Source organism: Octodon degus, unplaced genomic scaffold (assembly GCF_000260255.1).
Source record: "Octodon degus isolate 3935 unplaced genomic scaffold, OctDeg1.0 scaffold00184, whole genome shotgun sequence".
NCBI classification, from domain to species: Eukaryota; Metazoa; Chordata; class Mammalia; order Rodentia; family Octodontidae; genus Octodon; species Octodon degus.
In genome coordinates, this window is record NW_004524760.1 from 3,597,422 (window position 1) to 3,610,224 (window position 12,803).

At 40.4% G+C, this 12,803-nt stretch overlaps 1 protein-coding gene across 1 annotated transcript in view; it reads right to left on the reverse strand.

The window, feature by feature from the left end:
- The window catches only part of Hsd17b3 (hydroxysteroid 17-beta dehydrogenase 3), a 54,963-nt gene extending 44,093 nt beyond the window's left edge, over positions 1-10,870 (reverse strand). Inside the window, exons 1-2 of the mRNA XM_004643827.2 lie at positions 10,717-10,870; positions 6,346-6,392 (exon numbers count right to left, since the gene is read on the reverse strand). Of these exons, the coding sequence (XP_004643884.1) occupies positions 6,346-6,392; positions 10,717-10,870 (201 nt within the window). The remainder of the gene's footprint in view (positions 1-6,345; positions 6,393-10,716) is intronic.
- Positions 10,871-12,803: the final 1,933 nt, after the last annotated feature.

Below are 12,803 nucleotides of genomic sequence, written 5' to 3' on the forward strand. Positions count from 1 at the left end.
GTGTGTGTGTGTGGCCAGCTCAGCCCACCAGGGGGCGGGGCTGGCTGGCATGTGGTGCTGGGGGATTGAACCGCCGTCCCTGTGCTTTATTAAGCTTGTTCCAAGTAGGTGCTTTAGACCACTGAGCCATCTCACCAGCCCTGGTTATCTTTCTTTATAGCTGAGCAATACTCCATTGCGGAGGTTCTTTTGAACTAGGTGATTGCCACACCTCTATAGACAGGATATGAGGTGGTTTTAGAACTGGCTAAGAGATACCAGTCAGTATGGCATCCCAGTTCTAGACTTTTTATCCAAATACTTTGTGAACATAGGGGAGATTCTAGGATTTCCAAAATATCACACACCCACAAGGACTTGAGATATCCAGCTCCCAGGCAGTTCAGCTTTATCAATGGACACTTTGATAAAAGCTGAAATTGGTTACATAGTAGCTAGAGGATGGCCTGTTAGGCTTCCATGCGGGGACTAACTCTATAAGGCTTCTTTGACCAAGGAATGCAGCCTTACCAGGTCATGACCCTCAAGAGACATCTTGTCAAGTTCCCACTAATGGGCCAGGGACTAATGTAGGGATATGCCTGTTAGGTTTCCCACATTGTCTTCCCAAAGTCATTTGGGGCTGCATGTGCCTTGTCCAACCACCTGACTTTCTGTTTAAATGACTTCTCAGCTGGTCTCTTTTTTAATCAAAGATGTTCAGCAGTGCAAGGAAAAGTGGAGCAGACTCACTGAGGATTCTGAAAAGTTTGCTGATGGTTTCCATACCCTAACAATGGCTCTTGACTTGAGCAAGAGAGTCCTGGTCTCTTACTATACAGCAGTAGAAAAGAAAAGGAGTATAAGAGTTGCTAAGCAAGCTAATGAAGTCTTCATAGCCTCTGTTAATCAGCCAGTTGCTAGAGTTTATTTGGGTCTAAAAAGAGGAAGTATTTTTTAGTTAATCAGCTCCAGATACTAGGAAAAATCTCCAAGTGGGCCCCAAAACCAAAATATATCAATTGGGCATGGTAGTTTATTAAGTCTTTAATAATCATGATGAAGTAGAGGACAAATGAGAGTTGAATAAGAGGCAGGTTAAAGCCACATATGCCCTACCTGGTAAAGCTCCTGACAAAGTCCACAGTGCTAGTAGAATCTGAGGCAACCCAAAGAGTGACAGAAGCCTTCAAGGAGTTATTTTGACAGCTTTCTTCACTTCCATGCTGAAATGCTATTTGGAAGATTTCCTTTTCCAAGCTGCCTTTATGGTGATACCAGTGTGCCCCACACCAGTATTGGAAGAGATCTATGATTCTTACTCAGGGCCACTCTGACATTCAAACCTCCAGCAATCTGTGTCCTATGTGCTAGGGACTCAGGTAGCTGGACCCCAGTGGGGCCCCATGTGTCTGCTAGGAGTCAATCCCCAAGTATGGTATGATGGAACACCAAGAGGGTTGTCAAGCCCTCAAGTAGTCATTCAGCTAAAGGACCCTAGTCTACATCCTTATAAAAAATAGTATTACCTTACGAAAGAAGCTCAACTGGGGCTAAATCCTCTTAATAATTAGCATTTGGCTATAGGATTACTGTTCCCATACTATACACCCATTTTATCCTAGCCAAACCATTAGGCAAATGTCACCTAGTATAAGATCTCAGAGGCATCAATAAGTCAGTGACACCTATTCATACATTACTGGTAGACCCATACACCTTTTCAGGATATATCCTAGGAGACTCTAAATGCCTAAATGGTTTCTTGTCTTTGATCTCAAAAATGCTTCTTTTATACCTTTGTGGATCCTAACTCCCAATATTTGGTTACCTTTCAATGGGAAAATTCCAAAACAAGACTTTCCCACAGTGAACTTGAACTGTCTTGTCTTAGGGTTGTAGAAACAGCCACCATTTGTTTGCATGGGCTTTAGCTCAAGACCTGAAAGTTTAAAGCTCAAAAACTGAGGCTTATTATATAGTTAATAGATGTCTTCATTTATAGCTCTACCAAGGCGTTAGATGATAAAAATACCAATTAGACTCTCAATTTTCTAGGAGAAAGAGGTTATCAGGTGTCTCAACATAAGGCCCAGATTTCTCAACAAAAGGTGACATATCTGTCATGGGTGGCTCAGAGTCAGCCACACACGGCCCCTGGCAGGAAAGGGACAGGGCTCTTTCATCCTGTGGGCAGATGTGATCTGGGCTCCAGGGAATCCCATCTGAGAGCACAGTTGTTTTTCTGCTTTGCTTTTTTTTTTTTTTTTATTTTTTTTTATTTTTTAGGGAAGGATCTACAAAGTGTTCTGGATCTCATTACTAGATTGGACTCGTAGTGACCCACCTGTTTACAGCCTCTCAAGAGCTAGGATTACAGGTGTGCACCACCACACCCAGTCTCAGTGGGGTGCAGCCAGCACAGCAGGCCCAGGAATCAAACTCCTGGGCCCTGTGCCTGCTTGCAGGCATTTTAACCTGCTAAGCTATTTGGCCGGCCCAAAAGATGACATATCTATTTTAACTCCAGAGATAAGACAACTATCCCCAAGGAGAGAGAAGATAATTTGCTATTTGGGCCTTCCAGAGTCTGAACAACAGCTGAGATTTTTCATTTTGGAATAATAACCAAACCTCTATGTGAGGTAACTCAAAGGATAAGGAACTGGATGTTTATCATGGGCAGCAGCCACTCAAGAGGCTTTCAAAACCTTAAAATAGGTCCTGAGGCCAGCCCCAGCATTAGGAACCCCTCATGTAGCCAAGCCTTTTTCACTCTTCATGAGTAAAGAAGGAGTAGCCACAGGAGTGGTTTTCTTGATCAAGAAAAGCGACAAGTTGGCTACTTTTCCAAGCAACAAAATAGAGCTGCCACAACACATTTAGCACAGGAAGCTTCTAATATAACATCTTAGGCCAAATCTCTTCATTTTAACCCCACACCAGGTTAAGGTTCTGTTAGAACTCAAGGGACACTTGTGGATGGCTGGAGAAAGGCACACTAAACATCAGTCAATCCTTATTGAAATCCCGGGCCAAAATAGTTCAGCGGATTAAAGCGCCTACAAGTAGGCACAGTGACCAAGTTTCGATCCCTGGCCTGCTGTGCTGTTCCCACCTCCAGGGTACACTGAGATAGCGATTGAGACTGGGCGTGGTAGTGTGCACCTGAAATCCCAGCACTTAGGAGGCTGAAACATAGGAGAATCACTATGAGTCCAATCTACATAGTGAGACACTGTACACCTTGTAGGCCCTGTCCTAAATACAGAAAAGAAAAAAAAAAAAATTCTTATTGAAATCCCAGATGTTTCTCCTCAGTCTTGCACCACTATAAACCCAGCCAACCTCCTCCCAACCAAGCAACAGATAGAACCTAAATATAAACAATGTGGTGCCCCAAATTATGCCAGCTGCCCTGATCTGAGGGACCAACCATTCACAGATATGGCTAGCACAAGGTTCCCCGGTGGCAGTAGCTTCGATGGCATTAGGAGGGCAGACTATGCCACAGTCAGCCCTACCAAGGTCATTGACGAAAGAGGACTTCCCACTGGGATTTCTGTCCAAAAGGTAGTACTTTTTGCCCTCATTCATGCTTTTCAACTAGCCCAGGGCAAGAGGGTCAATATATATCTAACTCCAAATACACCTTTCTGATCCTACATTAAAGAAAGATAACTTTTGACTTGTTGCTAATCTCCACTAAAATATGGACCAGAGATCCTCAAGCTTTTCAAGAGAGTAAATCTCCCAAGAGAGATAACAGTTGTCTATCGCTGAGTATGTCAAGCCTCCTTGAATCCAGTCTTCTCGGGTCACTCTAAGGCAGTGTCTTCTCATATTTGATCTGTTTTCTGTCACAAAATCAGATGAGTGAAACTTTGCTCCTTCTAAGTAAAGAAAAACGTATGACTAGTCTTGCTACTCTCTTGCTTCAATCTCTGTCCTAAGTTATAAAATGACTTCTTTTGGGGTTTTCTTTTCTATTTCTTTTGGGATCCTTTGGGATGAGTCAATAACATTCTCTAATGGAGATGATAAAGAGAGATTACTTACATAAAACCTTCAAGGTATTCACATCTCTCTCCTATCATCAACAGCTACCTAAAAACTTGGCAGCCTAGATCACTGATGTCTTTTTGAGACCATCAGCCAAAGTACCACTCAAAGCCCACATATTTAGCATAAAGTGCCAACACCGCAATTAAACCTGAACACAGAGGTTTTAGTTTAGGAAAACAACAACAACTCTACATTAACATCTTTTGTCTTGAAAGTAAAAGGTTTGTCACACCACCACTGGCCTAGACAAAGCTGTCCTGCCTATCACCATCCTTCCAAGATCAAACAGACTCACCAGCAGTGATAGTCATGCAGCGTCACAGAGGACTAGATCTGACTGCTAAAGCAAAAGAGTTATTTCTCTAAAAGAGAAATGTAGTTCAAGTGTCATTCATTTGAAACAGTGAGAGATGTAGCACAGAAAGTGGTGACCATGTTTCTAAGACCCACAAAGAACTAACTGAGTCACTGATCTCTTGGCCCAAATCTGGAATTGGGGGTCTTGGTTAATGTTGTGGATATGGCTTTTATTAAAGCTTCTTAGAACCTTATTATTTTGATCTTACAAACTTAATCTTTTAATCAAATTTGTTTCTTCTTATTTGACAACCATTAAACTACAGGTGATGGCTCTAGCCTAAAATCAGCACCTGCCTCCACGTTCATGGTTCATCCAGAAATCTTTGGAGGAAGAGTTCAGCTCTTCTGAATGCTTAGATCAGTCAGAGAGAGGATCTCTTGGTTTCTGGTACCCCTATTCAGCCAGAAGTAGCAATAAAAGATGTAATTTCTTCCTTGCCATCCTTTAAAAATTTGGGGGAATCAAGATCCTCAGGGGGTTAGAATCAGTGGAGCTGAGGAACTCATTTCTTTCCACCTACTTAATTCTAAAGTGCCCTACAGCCATTCCTCTTTCCATTGTCCTAAAAGAGGCAGAAAAAAAAAAAAAATAACAAAAAGCCAGTAGATTGTATTCTAGGCAAGAGCACATGTCTATTGGATCTCCTAGCCTGACATCAGCTACCTTCCACTACTCCCACCCCATTAAGGGTCCATAAATACTGTATGTGTTACATACCATATAGTATGTATAGTACTGTACAGCACTACACTATACTATACTATGTGTACTATATGATATATAGCACATGTAATTAAGATCAGAGTGAATTCTGGGATAGGCATGTGTTGAAAGCCTCTAATATAACTCAGCACTCTGTCAATTGTTCCTGTCAAGCACACCTAGAGATTCAAGGGAAGGCTCCTGGGTTGGAATGCGGATCTTTTAAATTTCTAAAGCCTTCTTTATCTGAGGCTATTGCTGTTTCTATGTACTGTCCTTGTCACCATTTTTCCATCTGTAGGTTATATTTTGTTGGCGTGGACTTGCCCTGAGCACAATGTGATCATCAATAAATGTAGGTGCTCGCTACTTGGTACTTGGTGCACACTTGCGATTGATTGCTCAGCATCACAAGAGCCTAAACTACCCCTGTTCATTCCATGTTAATTATAGATTATTAAGCTCAGTGATCAGAATACAGCCAAAGAAATCTGTGCCAAGAGGCATCAGAACCAAAAGTCTGACAATTAAAGACAAAGAAGAGGCAAGAATAGTGGCACACACCTATAATTCTAGTACTTAAGAGGCTGAGGCAGAAAGATTGCTGTTGGTTTGAGCCTATCCTGGGCTACATGAGGAGTCCAGTCTGACCTCTGAACTATCTAGTGAGACCCTATCTCAAACAAACAAACAAAAAATTCCTAAAGACTAAGAAAAAAATCATAAAAGCAAGAACAACACTTTAGCTGTGGGTGAAGCGCAATTCCAATGGCATCAGATTTCTCATCAGAAATCACAGAGGCCAGGAGGAAAGAGCACAAAATTCTCTGAAGACTCAAGAGAAAAGAAAGTCAGCTGCCAATCCTGTATCTAGCAAAACTCATCTTCAGGAAGGAAGGAAGGAAGGAACCCAAATGTGAAAAAAGCATGGTGATCCAATTGTGCTGGAATATAATAAGGTCCTTGCAAATTCCTAAAGGAAACCCAAGGAGGTATTGACAACCTTGAGAATTGCTGTATTTTTTAAAGAATATTCAAGAGATGAATTATGATTTCTTAGTCTTTTTTAATAGAAAACATTTTCTTTCCTGCATAAAGCCTATCATTTTTATACTCAGAGACCTAGTATTTCAAGCAGGAGGATCATCCGAGCTGAGAACTTGAAGGTCAGCCCTGGAAACACAGTGAGACACCTGCTCAAATATTAAAAAAAAAAAAAAAAAAAGACCACAACTTACCTCAAATGAATATGCTTTTCCAATGCCATCACCTGCTCCAGTGATAACTGCAAACAGCAGGAACAGTTTTAAACAATTGCATTGAACTTCTCTTAAAATTACATTGAGTTTGGATTTCCCAGGACCCTGCAATCCCTTTGAAAGTTTCAGTATCCTCTTTGCTAGGTCCTCTGTATTCCACAAGTTCCCACGGTGTGGGGGTGAAAGGAAGGCAAACTTAACCTTTAGATAGAACCTTAAAATATTCTTAGTATGAATGCTGCGCCTGTGGGGAGAGAGAGGCTACTGGCCCACAGGCTATACCTTTTCTCGTAACAGCATTACAACATTCAGTATTGCAAAGCAGCCAGCACTACTCCACTCTGTGTAAGGATTGATTGGGACATGACTCTCCCAGTACCCAACCCATCTGCCAGCAGAGGCATTGTTCTCAACTCAGAACTGGTGCCCTCCACAAACACAGGACACCACAAAGGAGACTAGATGGAGCAAGGAATCTCCCAAACATCCAGGCTTCCAAAGACATCTGAACATTTATACACACTGGGTACCTAAAGGACTTGGCCTACTGGGGCATGAAGCATCCAGACAACTTTGACCACCAAGATTTACTAAGGTCTTTCCATCTACTGTCCCATGTTCTGTTTCTGGGGCTATTAAAAGAAAAAGTCTGCTTCTCTTTGCTCCCTACAGATGGCCTTTTCGCACTCTGTCTGCCATCACCCAGGCACAAGAAATTTCATCCCATGCTGCCTTTACACAAGCCTGGTGGTCTCAGCTGGCCTCTGCCTTACGCCGTTCCTTACACAAGCAATTCTGAAATCCCCAGTCCTTGATTACCTCTCATTAAATATTAAAAATTAACAGTAATTGTTGTGTTGTTTGGTTTGGTTTGGTTTTAGTTTTGTTTTTTAGAGACTGGTGAGACTGTAAAAAACATACTCTAAAATGCGACAAAGAATCTCAACCAAGTAACATTTTATCCTGACTCCTCAGGATTTAGATAATGTAAGCCTCAATCCATCAGTGGTAAGCATTGTTCCCTTTTATCTCTCCCTACAGGCTCAGTGTTCATCCCAAGAATATTTCAAGGTTCTTTCTAAAGGTCAAATTCTGCCTTCCTTCCACCCCCACCCTACAGGATAGCCTATGGAAGATACAGGACCTAGCAAAGAGGACACCAAAGTCCCGAAGGGATTGTAGAATCTGTACTCAACAGAACTCCTTTGTTATACAGCACTCCAGTAGGTCTTCTAGAGTTTTTCTGTTCAACAGTGCATGCATATTTAGTGATGAAGTTCTAAGATAAACCTCATTCCTGTGCCACTCCAAAACTCACTGCAATTCAGTACACACACACACACACACACACACACACACACACTGCATTTGATCTTTGAATTAGCAATCAACAGGTATGTGTTTAAGTATGAACAAAAACACGTTATCTTACTTCAGAATAGGTACAGTCCAAGATGTACAACCTCAAGCAGTGCACCAGCAGAAGTTCCCTCTGTTCAATAATTACTCCTCATTGTATCTGCTTCTGAAGGATGTTTTTGTGTGGATGGATGCACATTATGCATTTTGTTTAGAAAAGAGACTGTGTTAGACTTCTCTTGAGTCCTACCTTCTCCTCCACCATGCGTGAGTTAAATTAGGGCTGGAGTGAACTGGACAACCAAGTAGGAAGAATGTGTCAAAGGTCACAAAAATCCAGAAGACTTACACAGAACACAGGACAAAATCACTTGATGGCTCCTGAGCACTGTACATGAACAAGTCAGAAAGTGCTATTTTAATCTGATGGGAAACCAGGCAAGTCTATTACTAAGGTAATATAAATCTAGTGCCAGGCAGGGTGAGCTTTGGTTAGGACACACTTATCTTAGTGCCTTATTTGAATGATGAGGAAGCCAAACCAAGAATTTTGGATACAAGACACCACTTTTCCTTATCTCCGAAGCTGCTATAAGTCTTCCCAGAATCCTGCTGTCACCCAGTAGCATGCACCTCTTTTATGCTTACAATAAATGTATGCATTTGCTGCCTTTTCTGTGTGTCTTGTCAAGTTCTTTGTTCAGGACAACAAGAACCTGGAAAGAAGTCCCCCACACAAACCATCTGGGAATCTTCAAGATCACCCCGTACAATGGATAGAGTATAATTTAGATTTGAGCACGCATAACGACCACTAACAGCTAACTAGTGATTACTTTATGCCATGTGAGATTTCAAGTGGATAAGTTGTATTACTCCAGTTAATGCTCAAAACAAGTTTTATGATTCAGGGACCCACATTATCTTAATTGATACGTAAAGAAGCCCCAGGAGAGAAAGTTCTTAACTCTAACAGGCCTCACTGCTAAAAATAGTGACAAAAATTTTGAACTCAGGCTAATTTTGGGGGCCCCAAGTCTAAGAAAATATACCAATTAAAATAATTATGAAATCTAGCATAAGCTCAGGAAGTTTAACAATTCAGTCTCTAGTAACTAGGTTTTCTTATTAGCCTGCACTTGAGGTATATCATCTCTTTAATGACTGTGTCTAAAGACATTTTAGTCTTGAAAATGACAAAAATCAAGACTCAGCCTTGATTCATAAAAACAGGTTAAGATTATATTTTTCACTTTGAGTGCACCAATGGCCTGTCTCTATCCCCATCTGACTTCTTTTGGCATGTGTACTCTCAGACCTGGGTCCTAGGTTAGTGGATAATCGCTGTGCAAATTTCAAGTCCTCTCAGCACATGGCCTTCAAATCCATGGAGCAGGGCACCAAGCTCCACAACACTCAGGCTCAAGCCACTTAGAAAGTTCACTGGAGACAGCATACTACTGGCCTGAGCAAGAGGTACACACATGGGCACGCGTGCACACACATTCACACACACACCCCAAATGTTAGAAGGATTTTTTTTTGGCTCCAAATGCCTTCAGGGCAGGTTTGGCTGGCTTGAGTTGTGGGGATCGAACCACAGCAACCTGAGCCTGACTGCTTTGTTGAAGCAGCCACTTAAAGAACTGAGCTGAGGGGCAGGCACCCCACCAAATGTTAGAAGCATCCATTATAAATCCATCACCATTTCTAAACAATTTCTCTTATGGTCACATAAAAAGTTTTCAATGCTAATCCAGTTTTAACAACTGAGGATACAAGAGCTCCAGCTAACTTGAATTTTAGCATGATATACCCAAATTGTAATGTACCAAAAAAATATTTTTTGCTAATCTGAAATTCATAGTCAGTACTCTTTGTTTTATTGTAATGGGGATTATAATCTGGGTATATCACGCTAAAATTAAAGGTGTTGTTATTTCCTTTTTAGCCTGGATGTTATTCTTTTTTTTTTTTTTTTTTGGTGGAACCGGGGATTGAACTCAGATTCTTGTGTTTGCCAGTCAAGCGCTTATCCTACTGAGCCATCTCCCCGGCCCCTCTTTTCTTTTTTAACTACATGTTATTTCTAAAGCTGTTTACTTAAAAAAATCTTTTCATTAGTACATGTTTGCACTACATAATGATTACATTTATCATGGAGAAGTTTGTACATATACATAATACATCTTAATTCTTTTTTCATTCCTTCCCTGCCTCCAACTGTTCTTAATTTTTAAATTTTTGGATCGATAGAGTGATTGATTGGTTGTCTGATTAATTGATTGATATTGACATCCCTTTTAAATATAAGTCACTGGAGAAAATTTAGCTTTTCCCTCAAGGCAATACTAAAACCCTGATCTTAACCCTAGACTGAAATTCTGCACAATGGTTCCAGTTGATAAATCCCATTGAAAGGAAGCATTTAATTACTGCAAACCAGACCTCAATTCTGCATCTAATCATCTTGAAAATGGGACCTCAGAGATCTTTGTTGCCTTGACTTTGCAACTCCCTCCCTTCTTAACGAGGCTTAGATAATTTCTTTCTAATAAAGTAAATTAACCTTCTTTGGATATCAAACTTTTGAAACACCTTTTAGCAAAATGGAAGCACCCTAAGTTTTAGAAATCTGGAGATGTAGAAACAAAAATTTCTGACTCATTTATCATTTGCATGACTAGAAAAAAAAAGAAGACGCTCAGCTAGCAAGGTTGAAAAGATATAGGCAAGAGTTGAGGAGGCTTCTTTCTTAGTTACTCTCCTTAGTTACTCATTTTGTTTTTTACAATTTTATTTTTTTCTCTTTAGTCCCATAAATGAATTAAATTAAATTTAAAACCGAACTCCCAAAAGAATTACATCTCTGCAGTCAGTATATCAGATGCAATGTATCTTGCAGTATACCAGATGCAATACATCTTGTGAACCCTAAGAATAGACAAGACCAACCAAATGAATAAAGCATAGTAGGAAAGCCCTCCTTACCTGCCCACTGTCCCATAGATGGCAAAAAAGATGGAGGCACAGTTTCCCTGAAGCTCAGAAAAATACATTTAGAGAATCTCACACACTTCACCAGGAAGAACAGGCACACCAGCAGCCCTACAAGAATGAAGAAGTGATCCAGAGCCTCCTCCATGGCTACTGCTCCACAGCAGAAGCTGCTTCCAGTCTGGCCCTGGCTGCCACCTCTGGCATCCAGGGGTGGGGCCACCTAAGGCCATCCCTTTCCTTCCAGAAGCCAGGATACATTCCATTTACTCAGAGGCATTTAGATAGGCTCCGTCTTTTGCACAGCCCTCTGGCTGACAGGCTTCTGAATGAAGTATTCTTCCTGTTATCTTTATAGCACTGGATGTCCTCTCTTAGTGTATCTTTGGTGGTGAGGAAAAACCAAACCCTGACAAAGAAAAGATGGCAACCTTGGGTTCTTTTCTTGGATTGAAAGACTGCTATGGATTGGCTCCCAAAAGTTCATGTATTGGAAGCTTGGGGGTGGGTGAGTAATAGAGTCATTAAGAACCTAAGCCTACAGTACTTCATTAAGTCACTGGATGGAAAGAGTGCCCTCACAGGGGAATATTGGACAACTGGAGAGAGTTCTTCCAAGACCAAGTTGTTACAAAGGTCTGACTCTGACCCCTAAGTATGAATCCTTGACTTTTCTGTTTGGACAGATGGTCCCTGCCACGCATATGCACTGTCATCATCTCCAATCTAACATCTGATGGCACAGCTCAGGAAGCCCTTATCAGAATCTACACATGGTTGTTCTTTCAGCATGCAAAGCTTGACTACCTAAGCCTCTTTTCAAATAAAGTTAGCCCACCTTGAGTATTTTGTTCAGAACTTAGATTGGGTATCAGAAACAGACAATAAGAAAATCAGATAATCTCAGGCATGAGTTATGGGTGATGCCATGTTATAGTAACTAGTCAGCAGATTCTTTGGAAGGGGTTTCATACAGGAATTCTATGACAAGGTGACCTTTAAGGTTGAAATTTGAGTGAAAAGGAGTCAATCCTGCAAATATGAAGTTCTCTTCAGGCTGATGAGTCAACTAATTCACAGCCTGAAGAGAGCTTCATATAAATTATTTTGAATAGTGAAAACAAGAGCAAGAAAACAAAAGCAAAGACAGAAATAGGGTAACATGTAACAATACAAACGTTACAGATTTTCGGAACAAAAATAGCTGATTAACAGTGATTGATATGTTATCTATTTTTATCATCAAATCTGTTGCTCAGATTAACAGATATAGTTATGCAAGATGGGACATATGATCGAATATTACCACATGCTTTCAAGAAACATTAAATTTTTATTCTTGACTTTCATTTTCTTTTATTACCTTTTTTTAAAAGGTAATACTTTAAAGAGAGTATAATAAGAATTGAAACAACATTAGAAACTGTGTACATTTAGAAGACCAAGATGACAGGTATTTCAAACATAGTTTTAGTATTACACATTGCTGTTCTCAATGTAGTTGTTTAGTTCACAGATAATCAACAGAGAGAATTAGTCAGAGTGTGAATTCTACCCATTAACTGCTATTTTCAAAAATCTGATGGAAATTCTTAGGACTATTGCCTTATCTAACTTGTATATACATGTACGGTTTTAAACCTACCTTATTTCCTAACTTTTCTCCTTTCTCTCTCTTCGTTGTTTAATCCTTAAATTCCATTTCTTTCCATTTAACTGTGTCTGTTATACATTTCAGTTTTTATTTCTTTTTTTTGAGTTCTTAGACTAGGGATACAAGATGATATTTACACATATGTGTCTAGCTTATTTCACTTTTGAGTATAGCCTCAAGTTGCATCCACTCACCTCCAAAGGCTTCAAGTCTGTTTTTCTTTATAACTGAGTACTACTCCACTGTATAAAACTACCACATCTTTTTCATCCATTCCTAAGGTGACGGGCATTTTGGTTGTTTCCAAGTTTTGGTTATCACAAATTGTGCTGCTATTTAAACCAGCTATTCCTCTACTGGGAATTTTTCCAGAGGATCTGAAAACATCATATCATAGGGACATATGTGTGCCTATGTTTATAGCAGC